At 42.9% G+C, this 12,146-nt stretch overlaps 1 protein-coding gene across 1 annotated transcript in view; it reads right to left on the minus strand.

The window, feature by feature from the left end:
- The window catches only part of lrp1ba (low density lipoprotein receptor-related protein 1Ba), a 202,551-nt gene that overhangs the window by 49,505 nt on the left and 140,900 nt on the right, over nucleotides 1-12,146 (minus strand). The window contains exons 61-66 of the mRNA XM_036952429.2: nucleotides 6,707-6,895; nucleotides 6,249-6,397; nucleotides 5,321-5,414; nucleotides 4,696-4,812; nucleotides 4,359-4,478; nucleotides 1,062-1,181 (exon numbers count right to left, since the gene is read on the minus strand). Coding sequence (XP_036808324.2) covers nucleotides 1,062-1,181; nucleotides 4,359-4,478; nucleotides 4,696-4,812; nucleotides 5,321-5,414; nucleotides 6,249-6,397; nucleotides 6,707-6,895 — 789 coding nt within the window. The remainder of the gene's footprint in view (nucleotides 1-1,061; nucleotides 1,182-4,358; nucleotides 4,479-4,695; nucleotides 4,813-5,320; nucleotides 5,415-6,248; nucleotides 6,398-6,706; nucleotides 6,896-12,146) is intronic.

The raw sequence follows: 12,146 nt of genomic DNA on the forward strand, positions 1-12,146 counted from the left end.
GATGCTCGACTATGCATATAATTGACAGTGTTGGAAAGAAAACACTCTGACGTTTCCAAAACTGCAAAGATATTGTCTGTGAGTGCCACAGAACTAATGCTACAGGCGAAACCAAGATGAAATTTCATATAGGAAGTGAGACAGATTTTTGAGGCGCTGTTTTCCAATGTCTCCTTATATGGCTGTGAATGCGCAAGGAGAGAGCCTACACTTTCTGTCGTTTCCCCAAGGTGTTTGCAGCATTGTGACGTATTTGTAGGCATATCATTGGAAAATTGACCATAAGAGACTACATTTACCAGGTGTCCGCTGGGTGTCCTCCGTCGAAACTATTGCGCAATCTCCAGGTGCGCGCATTTTTTCCATTTTGAACAGAGGAGAAACCAAACTGCCAGGAGTGACTTATCATCGAATAGATATGTGAAAAACACCTTCAGGATTGATTCTAAACAACGTTTGCCATGTTTCTGTCGATATTATGAAGTTAATTTGGAAAAAAGTTTGCGTTGTTATGACTGAATTTTCGGGGGTTTTTCTCAGCCAAACGTGATGAACAAAACGGAGCGATTTGTCCTACACAAATAATATTTTTGGAAAAACTGAACATTTGCTATCTAACTGAGAGTCTCCTCATTGAAAACATCTGAAGTTCTTCAAAGGTAAATTATTTTATTTTAATGCTTTTCTTGTTTTTGTGAAAATGTTGCATGCTGAATGCTAGGCTTAATGGTATGCTAGCTATCAATACTCTTACACAAATGCTTGTTTAGCTATGGTTCAAAAGCATATTTTGAAAATCTGAGATGACAGTGTTGTTAACAAAATGCTAAGCTTGAGAGCTAATATATTTATTTCATTTCATTTGCGATTTTCATGAATAGTTATTGTTGCGTTATGGTAATGAGCTTGAGGCTATAAATAGGATCCCGGATCCGGGTTTGCTCTTCGCAACAGGTTAAACCAATTTAAATTCAAGCTATAACACAACAAAATGTGTGGGGAGGTCAAGGGGTGTGTGCCTACTTTCTGAAGGTACAATAGCATAGAACAGTAGAACTCACCACAGTCGGCCTCGTCCGATCCATCGGCACAGTCCGGGTCCTCGTCACACACCCACAGGGCCGAGATACAGTGCAGGGAGGTCTTACACTGGAACTGGCTGGCAGAACAGGTGCTCTCAGCTGGGGATGGAGACCGATGGCACAGGAGATAAACAGGGTGGGCAAAGGTGAAAAGAGACGCCATCACGAGCTTTACAATAACGGACAGTTCTAAAATTGCAAAACTTGTCGGCAACTGAAGGTACCAAGATGATAAAGACATGACCAAAAACAATAGCAATACACATGTATTGTAGGTACATCAAATCCACACAAATTGTTTTATATGTGGCATACAAAAACTAGGGCGTGGAGCAATAGAGAAAGTCAAATTTATTTTTCCTCTGCACCCCTCCTTATGCCACAGTGCCTTGACACCCAGAGCACAGCTTCCTCTTTCCCAGCAGGAGGGGGATGGAGGTGGTTAGAGCTCCAGCTGCATCTCTAAACCCTCAGCCCTCCCAGCATGATTAGCCCTGGTTAAACCTCCCTCTGTCTCAGAAAGGCATCCCCCTCAGACGCAGGCTAAACCACCTTCTGTCTGCCCTAATCTGCACCCTGGGTGAGACTCAGCTCCTGGAATACCCTGTCTGTGTCTCTCTGCCGCTCACACGCAAACACACACGATACTCTATTTTCGGTTGGCGGTAAGGAGGCGCAAGTGTCAAACGCACGTTAGTTAACATAATTTCGTACTGGCATTTTCCTGCCCTAACGCCAGGTTTGTCTGTTTACCTGTCTAATGTCAGCTGGTTTGCGCTGAGGTGGGAGGGGTGGAAATATTTGAGGTGTGTCCTTAAAACCAGTTATGCATTAGTGGGCGCTCTTTTAATTTTTGGATAAAAAAACATTCCCGTTTTAAACAAGATATTTTGTCACGAAAAGATGCTCGACTATGCATATAATTGACAGCTTTGGAAAGAAAACACTCTGACGTTTCCAAAACTGCAAAGATATTGTCTGTGAGTGCCACAGAACTAATGCTACAGGCGAAACCAAGATGAAATTTCATACAGGAAGTACCCCAGATTTTGAATGTGCTGTGTTCCAATGTCTCCTTATATGGCTGTGAATGCGCCAGGAATGAGCCTACACTTCCTGTCGTTTCCCCAAGGTGTCTGCAGCATTGTGACGTATTTGTAGGCATATCATTGGAAGATTGACCATAAGAGACTACATTTACCAGGTGCCCGCATGGTGTCCTCCGTCGAAATTATTGCGTAATCTCCAGCTGCATGCATTTTCCCATTTGGTTCAGAGGAGAAACCAAACTGCCAGGAATGATTTATCATCGAATAGATATGTGAAAAACACCTTGAGGATTGATTCTAAACAACGTTTGCTATGTTTCTGTCGATATTATGGAGTTAATTTGGAAAAAAGTTTGGCGTTGTAATGACTGAATTTTCTGGTTTTTTTCTTAGCCAAACGTGATGAACAAAATGGAGCGATTTCTCCTACACAAATAATATTTTTGGAAAAACTGAACATTTGCTATCTAACTGAGAGTCTCCTCATTGAAAACATGCGAAGTTCTTCAAAGTTAAATGATTTTATTTGAATGCTTTTCTTGTTTTTGTGAAAATGTTGCCTGCTGAATGCTAGGCTTAATGCTGTGCTAGCTATCAATACTCTTACACAAATGCTTGTGTAGCTATGGTTGAAAAGCATATTTTGAAAATCTGAGATGACAGTGTTGTTAAGCCAATATATTTATTTCATTTCATTTGCGATTTTCATGAATAGTTAACGTTGCGTTATGCTAATGAGCTTGAGGCTATGATTACGCTCCCGGATACGGGATTGCTCGAAGCTAGAGGTTAAGAACTTACGCCGGGTTCGGAATTCTAATGCCAATCATTGCAGAATCCTATTTTTGCAGATAGAACCTTATAATCCCAAGCGCTTGACAACTTGAAGCAACCACATATTTAGCCATGGAGCATGTTCTGATTGGCCAGTGAGAGGTCAAGCCTCGATACACCTTCAACCTGTTTATTAATCAAAACCCAGCCCTTCCGCGCTACCGCCAGCAACTGCACCCATAAATCTGGTTGTGAAAATAGCAACAAATATTTCTGACACACCCCCCCAACCTACAGCTCTACCGCCAGCGCTTAGATTTACACTTGTGCTAGGTTTGTTCAAACAGAGCCTACAGAGACACACTTTACCTGGTGCTGTACATTCCTCCAGCCTCCCCATCCTTCCCCTCCCTCCCTCCCTCCAGCCTGCCAGCATGGCTCAACCCCCTGCTGGTGCAATTACCAGTGTCTTCCTCTCTGTTCCCACTCTGTTCCCAGTGGCCTCAGGGCAACACAGCTCAACCACTGAGCCAGGCTGGGGCTGGATGTGACTGCAGCCAGAGACAGGGGCTCAGGGGGTGCGGGGAGGGAGATTAGACTGCTTCTAGGGCTGGAGCTGTGAGATGAGTCGTTAGCCCATCACTGGGATCTAATAAGGTGTTCATGGATGGTGTGTGTGTGTGTGTGTGTGTGTGTGTGTGTGTGTGTGTGTCTTGAGACCTTGCTCCAGTGTATCTTAGAGCTGTCACTTTGATTCGTGATGACAACCAGACAGGTGTGATTCCAGGTACTTATTAAGACCCTTCTTTCTGTCTCTCTCACACACGAGGAGTTGTCTCAACCTTTACCTGGTACTGTACATTTCAGACAAGCGAAAGAAGCATCCAGAAGTTCGGAACTTTAAAATGTCAAGCTAGAGGGATAACAAGCAGGGGATGAAACTCCAATCAAACTCCACAGCGAAGTCAAACTAGGTCAACTGAAAAGAAATGCGCATTCTTTTCGTGTTATAACAAGGATATGTGGATTTTATTAATAATGGACCTTCCTTGTGTCTTTGAGCAGAATTAACCAGGTATGGCAGTATGAACATAGAAGGCTGGGGGCTTTCTATAATCCAAAGAGAATTGTTAACAGGGTGAATCATTGACCAAGACTTAAAAATCAGAGGGGAAGTCACAGAGTCTGTCCGTTCAGGGTCTGAGTTTCTCTCTACTGTTCCTTTCTTTTCTTTTGTCATTCACCAAAAGGGTTGTCTCTCCCGCTAAAGAAATGACCAGAGTGCTAACACCAAAAGTATTTTCAATACTTCATTATCTATGTCTTGCGCGGGCTCATTTTTCATGGCCAAGTGAAATTGAAATCTCCCGATAAAACATACAGAGCTGGCAAACTTTCATCACTGTTCTTTAAGACACTTTTAAGATCCATCTACAGATGATTTGATTCTTACGGCAGTCTGTCTCGTCCTCTTCGTCTCCACAGTCGTCCTGTCCGTTACAGCGCAGGTTCAGTGGGATGCACTTCTGACGCTTCCTGCATTTGAACTGTCCAGATAGACAGATGTAGGATTCTGTAGATAGTATGAACAAAGGTGTTAGCCTTAGCCAAGGTAGTCTACAATGTAGTATTTGTTAGTTGTGGGAAACATTTTGGGGCGGATTCAGAATAGGATAGAGAGTGTCATTTATTTCCTTTATTTAACCAGGTAAGTAATGAGTATGCATTGTCTTTTACAATAACGACCAGAAATGTGAAGAAATGTGTATAATATGATAAAAGGTCTTTACCACAGTTGGCTTCATCAGAATTGTCCCCACAGTCGTTCTCTCCATCACAGATAAACGGAGGCAGAGCACAGAGACCAGTCCCACACTGGAACCTCCCTGGCTGGCATTTAAACTCAGCTGTGAAGAAAGAACAGAAAACACACACACACACACACACAGCTAGTAAACAAGACCAGGAAAAAGGGTTGTAACATTTTCTTAATTTTTAAATATGTATATTTTTTTAATCATTTTTTTCCAATTTATTTTCATTTTTATTATGAACACAACAAATAATTACAAAAAACAGAAATACACAAATAAGAGTACATTAATAACATAACATAACATTAACATATCAAGATGAATTTTCTTTTGCTTTTTGTTTTTACATTTACTGATCATTTCAAAATCATATTTTAATTCTATCTTAAATAATGTGAAAAGGGGTTTGTTCTCTGCCCACTTCCTTTTATGGATAAAGAATCGTTGTAACATTTTCTGTACTGTACTGTGCAGTTAGTGTCCTGCTCCACCAGGGGGCTGTGAATTGATTGAGTAATTGTGAATTGGTGTGTACAGAAAATGTACAAGCCCTAATGGGACCTTGTCAAGTGTATGTGTCTGTGTGTTGATGGTGACTCACGGCAGTCTGGAGGCTCGTCCGACCCGTCCCCACAGTCATCCACCGTGTCACACTTCCACCAGAAGGGAATGCACTCATCTGTCCCACAGCGGAACTATAGGACACAACAACAGCAGAAAGCTTGAGATATCATCACCATCATCTTCATCATCGTCATCATCATCAGCGTCGTCAGCATCATCATCATCGCCATCATCATTCAGGAAGATTGTGGGAAAACTAAAGTACTTTACTTGAAACTACAAATACTAATGTCAAAGCCCCTGCTGGTCCATGCCCATCTTCCAAAAATACATTTTTAAGAGGTACTTTTTAATATATGTTGAATTATCCCACAGCACCCCCCCCCCCCCCCCCCCACTCCCCTCCAACTAGCATGGACTTAGCTGGTAGCTGCTTTATTGGGTGGCAGATGGGCCTAGTGGGGTTTGAATTTGGGGCGGCAGGGTAGCCTAGTGGTTAGAGCGTTGGACTAGTAACCGGAAGGTTGCAAGTTCAAACCCCTGAGCTGACAAGGTACAAATCTGTCGTTCTGCCCCTGAACAGCACTGTTCCTAGGCTGTCATTGAAAATACGAATTTGTTCTTTACTGACTTGCCTAGGTAAAAAAAATAAAATAATGAAATTCCGAATCCAACAAGGTGAACAATCTGCCGCTATGCCCTTGAGCAAGGCACTTAACCGGTGGATAATGGTGACCCCACTCCCTATGGGTGTCTCAGGGGGAGTTGGGATAAGCAAGGTCAAATATAAGCACTCCTCCAATTATTACTAAGGAAACATTTACTTACTATGAATGTGAAATGTAGTTGTCCCACCTAGCTACCTTAAGATGAATTCACTAACTGTAAGTCACTCTGGATAACAGCGTCTATTAAATGACTATGTCAAATATTTTTGTAAGCAGTAGGAGAAAAGTGCCACTGACCTGGCTGGCTGTGCAGTTGGACAGGCAGGTCTTGTTGTCTGCAGCCAGGTAGAAGTGGGTGGGGCAGGCACACCTGTAACTTCCTCCGGGGGAGAGCAGACACAGGTGGCTGCAGCCTCCGTTGGTCACCTGACACTGGTGTTTGGGCACTGCGGCGAAGAGAGGGAGGCTAAAACCAACATCCACAGCTAGAGCATCATTAGTCTGAGGGCACATTTCCTCATTACAATTAAAAAGAAACCTCTCTCTCTCTCTCTCTCTCTCACTCACTCACACACTCACACACACACTCACTCACTCACTCACTCACACACTCACTCACACACTCACTCACACACTCACTCACACACTCACTCACACACTCACTCACACACTCACACACTCACACTCACACACTCACACTCACACACTCACACACACTCACACACTCACACACACACTCACACACAGATGATTACCGTCGGGTTGGCGGAGAGGGTGGTACACCTTGATGTTGTGGATGGCTCTCCAGTATCTGAGCAGCTCTGTTCCCTGAGCCCCGGAGGTCTTGTGGGCCCGGTTCAGTGACTTGGACTTCTCATCCGTCCAATAGATGACATCCTCAAACAGAGTCAGCCCTGTCACCTCCCGGATGTCTTGACTAGGCACTGGAATGGAATACACACTGATTAATCAGAGTCTGGAACACAGCCAGATCTCACACGCATGCACGCGTGAACGCACACACATGCAGGCGCACACACAGCTCGCCCTGAGTAATTGCTGTGACAAGCTGCCAGGCTCTGGGGTGTTTTATTGCAGGTAAATGGGAGTAAAGACGTGACTAAATGGACTGTCTGTCTGCCAGCATGGCTTAGTAGAGAAAGGAGTATACTATAATAAGTATTACAGCTAATCACAAACTGGCTGTTGAAGATGAAAAACTGAAATTAAATTAACAATAAAAATGGGTTGAGAATGTCATGACTTCACTTCAAGCCTCGTTTAATAACATAATGTTTTGTCTGTGAACCAAATAGTACTTTGGGGGGGAAATTGTGTTAGACCAAATGAATAAAAAAGGTGAGACAAACATTTCTCTCATTTCTCACAGGTTGAATGCCAGAGATGGACAGAGACGCATTTCAATTAACACCTTGTTTTGAAGTGTATGGAACAGGCATAATAATGACTTGGCTCACACTCAGCTTCTATGGAGTTGAATCAATCACGCACAAACGTTTTCACAGTAAAGTCACAGCATTTATCTAAAGTCTGAAAAAGTACAATCAATGACAAACGGACCTTAAATCTGCACCAACCATTATTTACAAAGCCAATTGAGCCATCACATTTTGAGAGTTGACAGAGAGAGATAGATACAATGTAAAATGGTATAGAATCAGCTTAGACCTTCTTTTTTGATATTTTCAGTGGTATTATTAACAAACACGCCCCCATAAATAAGATTAGAATTAAAATCAAGTTCAGCCCCTGGTTCGACCGTGGTCTTGAAGAGTTACTCCACCTCAAGAACTGCATTTGGCTCGACACACGCATACTCAGGCTGACTGGCTCTCGTTCAGGCAAATGAGAAATAAGTGCACTCAGACTATCCGGAAGGCCAAAGTTAGTTACTTTAAGGAGCAGTTCTCTCTCTGTGGGTCTAACCCCAAGAAATTCTGGAAAAGACCTGGAGAATAAACCCTCCTCCTCACAGTTGCCCATGTCCCTTAAAGTTGATGATGTGGTTGTTGCTGACAAGACACACATGACTGACATGACACATGACACATCACCACTTCAATTAAGTCAGGATTCTTATTTGACTCAGCCATGCCTCCTTGCTCGTCCAACATTTCCTCATCTCCCACCCCTTCTAATGCGACTAAACTATGCTTCTCCCTCTTTTTCCCCTGCCCCGCAACAAAGTTTCAACCTGCAGGCAGTCACTGAGTCCGAGGTGCTAAAGGAGCTCCTGAAACTTGACCCCCAAAAAACATCTGGGTCAGATGGTTTAGACCTTATCTTCTTTAAGATTGCTGCCCATATCATCCTTTCTGGGGAGGTTCCTATTGCTTAGAAGGCAGCCACGGTTCATCCTTTATTTAAAGGGGGAGATCAAGCTGATCCTAACTGTTACAGACCTATTTCTATTTTGCCCTGTTTATCAAAAGTGTTGGAAAAACTTGTCAATAATCAACTGACTGCCTTTCTTGATGTCTATGGTATGCAATCTGGTTTTCCGCTCAGGTTATGGATGTGTCACTGCAACCTTAAAGGTCCTCAATGAAGTCACCATTGTCCTTGATTCTAAGCAATGTTGTGCTGCTATTCATTTAATTTTTAATTTTTAATTTCACCTTTATTTAACCAGGTAGGCTGGTTGAGAACAAGTTCTCATTTACAACTGCGACCTGGCCAAGATTAAGCAAAGCAGTGCGACACAAACAACACAGAGTTACACATGGAATAAACAAAACATACAGTCAATAACACAATGGAAAAAAGTCTATATACAGTATGTGCAAATGAGGTAAGATAAGGGAGGTAAGGCAATAAATAGGCCATAGTGGCGAAATAATTACAATTTAGCAATTAAACACTGGTGTGATAGATGTGCAGAAGATGAATGTGCAAGTAGAGATACGGTGGTGTAAAGGAGCAAAAATAAAACAAATAACAGTATGGGGATGAGGTAGTTGGATGGGCTATTGTACAGATGGGCTATGTACAGGTGCAGTGATCTGTGAGCTGCTCTGACATATGGTGCTTAAAGTTAGTGAGGGAGATATGAGTCTCCAGCTTCAGTGATTTTTGCAATCCATTCTAGTCATTGGCAGCAGAGAACTGGAAGGTGGCCAGAGGAGGAATTGGCTTTGGGGGTGACCAGTGAAATATACCTGCTGGAGCGCGTGCTACGGGTGGGTGCTGCTATGGTGACCAGTGAGCTGAGATAAGGTGGGGCTTTACCTAGCAAAGACTTGTAGATGACCTGTGCCAGTGGGTTTGGCGACGAATGTGAAGCGAGGGCCGGCCAACGAGAGCATACAGGTTGCAGTGGTTGGTAGTATATGGGGCTTTGGTGACAAAATGGATGGCACTGTGATAGACTGCATCCAATTTGCTGAGTAGAGTGTTGGAGGCTATTTTGTAAATTCCAGCGCCAAAGTCAAGGATCGGTAGGATAGTCAGTTTTACGAGGGTAGGTTTGGCAGCATGAGTAAAGGATGCTTTGTTGCGAAATTGGAAGCCGATTCTAGATTTATTTTTGGATTGGAGATGCTTAATGTGAGTCTAACCAGACACCTAGGTACATGTATTTGTAGATGTCCACATATTCTTAGTCAGAATCATCCAGAGTAGTGATGCTGGGCGGGCGGGCAGGTGCAGGTAGCGATCGATTGAAGAGCATGCATTTAGTTTTACTTGCATTTAAGAGCAATTGGAGGCCACGGAAGAAGAGTTGTATGGCATTGAAGCTCGTCTGGAGGTTAGTTAACACAGTGTCCAAAGAAGGGCCAGAAGTATACAGAATGGTGTCGTCTGCGTAGAGGTGGATCAGAGACTCACCAGCAGCAAGAGCGACCTCATTGATGTACACAGAGAAGAGAGTCGGTCCAAGAATTGAACCCTGTGGCACCCCCATAGGGACTGCCAGAGGTTCGGACAACAGGCCCTCTGATTTGACACACTGAACTCTATCAGAGAAGTAGTTGGTGAACCAGGCGAGGCAGTCATTTGAGAAACCAAGGCTGTTGAGTCTGCTGATAAGAATGTGGTGATTGACAGAGTTGAAAGCCTTGGTCAGGTCTATGAATAAAGCTGCACAGTGTTATCTCTTATCGATGGAGGTTATGATATTGTTTAGGACCTTGAGCATTGCTGAGGTGCACCCATGACCATCTCTGAAACCAGATTGCATAGCGGAGAAGGTACGGTGGGATTAGAAATGGTCGGTGATCTGTTTGTTAACTTCTCCAGGGTAGGGGGCAGCATTTGGAATTTTGCATGAAAAGTGTGCCCAAATTAAACTGCCTTCTACTCAGTCCTAGAAGATATGATATGCATATAATTGGTATATTTGGATAGAAAACACTCTAAAGTTTCCAAAACGTTTAACATAGTGTCTGTGAGAATAACAGAACTGATTTGGCAGGTGAAAACCTGAGAAAAATCCATTCATGAAGTAGGATTTTCTGTTGTTGTTGTAGTTTTCTATTCAATGCCATTACCGTATCCATTGACTTAGGACTCAAATTGCAGTTCCTATGCCTTCTACTAGATGTCAACCGTCTTGAGAAATTGTTTCAGGCTTGTATTCTGAAAAATGAGGGAGCAAGAGCAATCTGAATGAGTGGACCCTGCCGCGTCACAGAGCTTTTTCATGCGTACGACCGAGAGAGTGTCTTTCTTGTTTACCTTTTATATTGACGATGTTATTGTCAGGTATTATCAGTTATATTATAAATTATTTAGGCTAAAAACAACCTGAGGATTGAACATAAACATTGTTTGACATGTTTCTATGAACTTTACGGATACAATTTAGATTTTTTTGTCTGCCTGTTGTGACTGCATTTGAGCCTGTGGATTACTCAAGAAAACGCGCGAACACAAAGGAGGTTTTTGGATATAAAGAGAGACTTTATTGAACAAAAGGAAAATTGATTGAATAAATGAATGTCTTCTGAGTGCAAACATATGAAGATCATCAAAGGTAAGTGATTAATTGTATCTCTATTTCTGACTTGTGTAACTCTTCTACTTGGTTGGTTACTGTTTCTAATGATTTGTCTGCTGGGCTATGTTCTCAAATAATTGTAAGGTATGCTTTCAACGTAAAGCATTTTTTAAAATCTGACACCATGGTTGGATTCACAAGAAGTTAATCTTTAAACCCATGTAAAATAGTTATATATTTTCTGAATTTTTATAATGAGTATTTCGGTATTTGAATTTGGCACTCTGCAATCTCACTGGATGTTGGCTAGGTGGGACGCTAGCATCCCACATACCCTAGAGAGGTTAACTTGGCCTTCGAAGACCTTAGAAAGGCAGTGTAGGATAGATATAGGTCTGTAGCAGTTTGGGTCTAGAGTGTCTCCCCCTTCGAAGAGGGGGATGACCGTGGCAGCTTTCCAATCTTTGGGGATCTCAGATGATACGACAGAGAGTTTGAACAGGCTAGTAATAGAGGTTTCAACAATGTCGGCTGATACATTTAGAAAGAGAGGGTCCAGATTGTCTAGTCCTGCTGATTTGTAGGGGTCTAGATTTTGCAGCTCTTTCAGAACATCAGCTATCTGGATTTGGGTGAAGGAGAAATGGGGAGGCTTAGGCTTGGGCAAGTTGCTGTGGGGGGTGCAGGGCTGTTGACCAGTGTAGGGGTGGCCAGGTGGAAGCATGACCAGACATGGAAAAATGCTTATTGAAATTCTCAATTATCGTGGATTTATCTGTGGTGACAGTGTTTCCTAGCCTCAGTGCAGTGGGCTGCTGGGAGGAGGTGCTCTTATTCTCCATGGACTTTACAATGTCCTGAACCTTTTGGAGTTTGTGCTGCAGGATGCAAATTTCTGTTTGAAAAAGCTAGCCTTTGCTTTCCTAACTTCCTGTCTTTATTGGTTCCTAACTTCCCTGAAAAGTTGCATATCACGGGGGATATTTGATTCTACTGCAGTACGCCATAGGATGTTTTTGTGCTGGTCAAGGGCAGTCAGGTCTGGAGTGAACCATGGGCTATATCTGTTCCTGGTTCTACATTTTTTAAATGGGGCATGCTTATTTAAGATTGTGAGGAAAGCACTTTTAAAGAATAACCAGGCATCCTCTTCTGACGGAATGAGGTCAATATTCTTCCAGGATACCCGGGCCAAGTCGATTAGAAAGGCCTGCTCGCAGAAGTGTTTTAGGGAG

This window comes from Oncorhynchus mykiss, chromosome 18 (assembly GCF_057628025.1).
Source record: "Oncorhynchus mykiss isolate SJ-2025 chromosome 18, ASM5762802v1, whole genome shotgun sequence".
Lineage (NCBI taxonomy): Eukaryota > Metazoa > Chordata > Actinopteri > Salmoniformes > Salmonidae > Oncorhynchus > Oncorhynchus mykiss.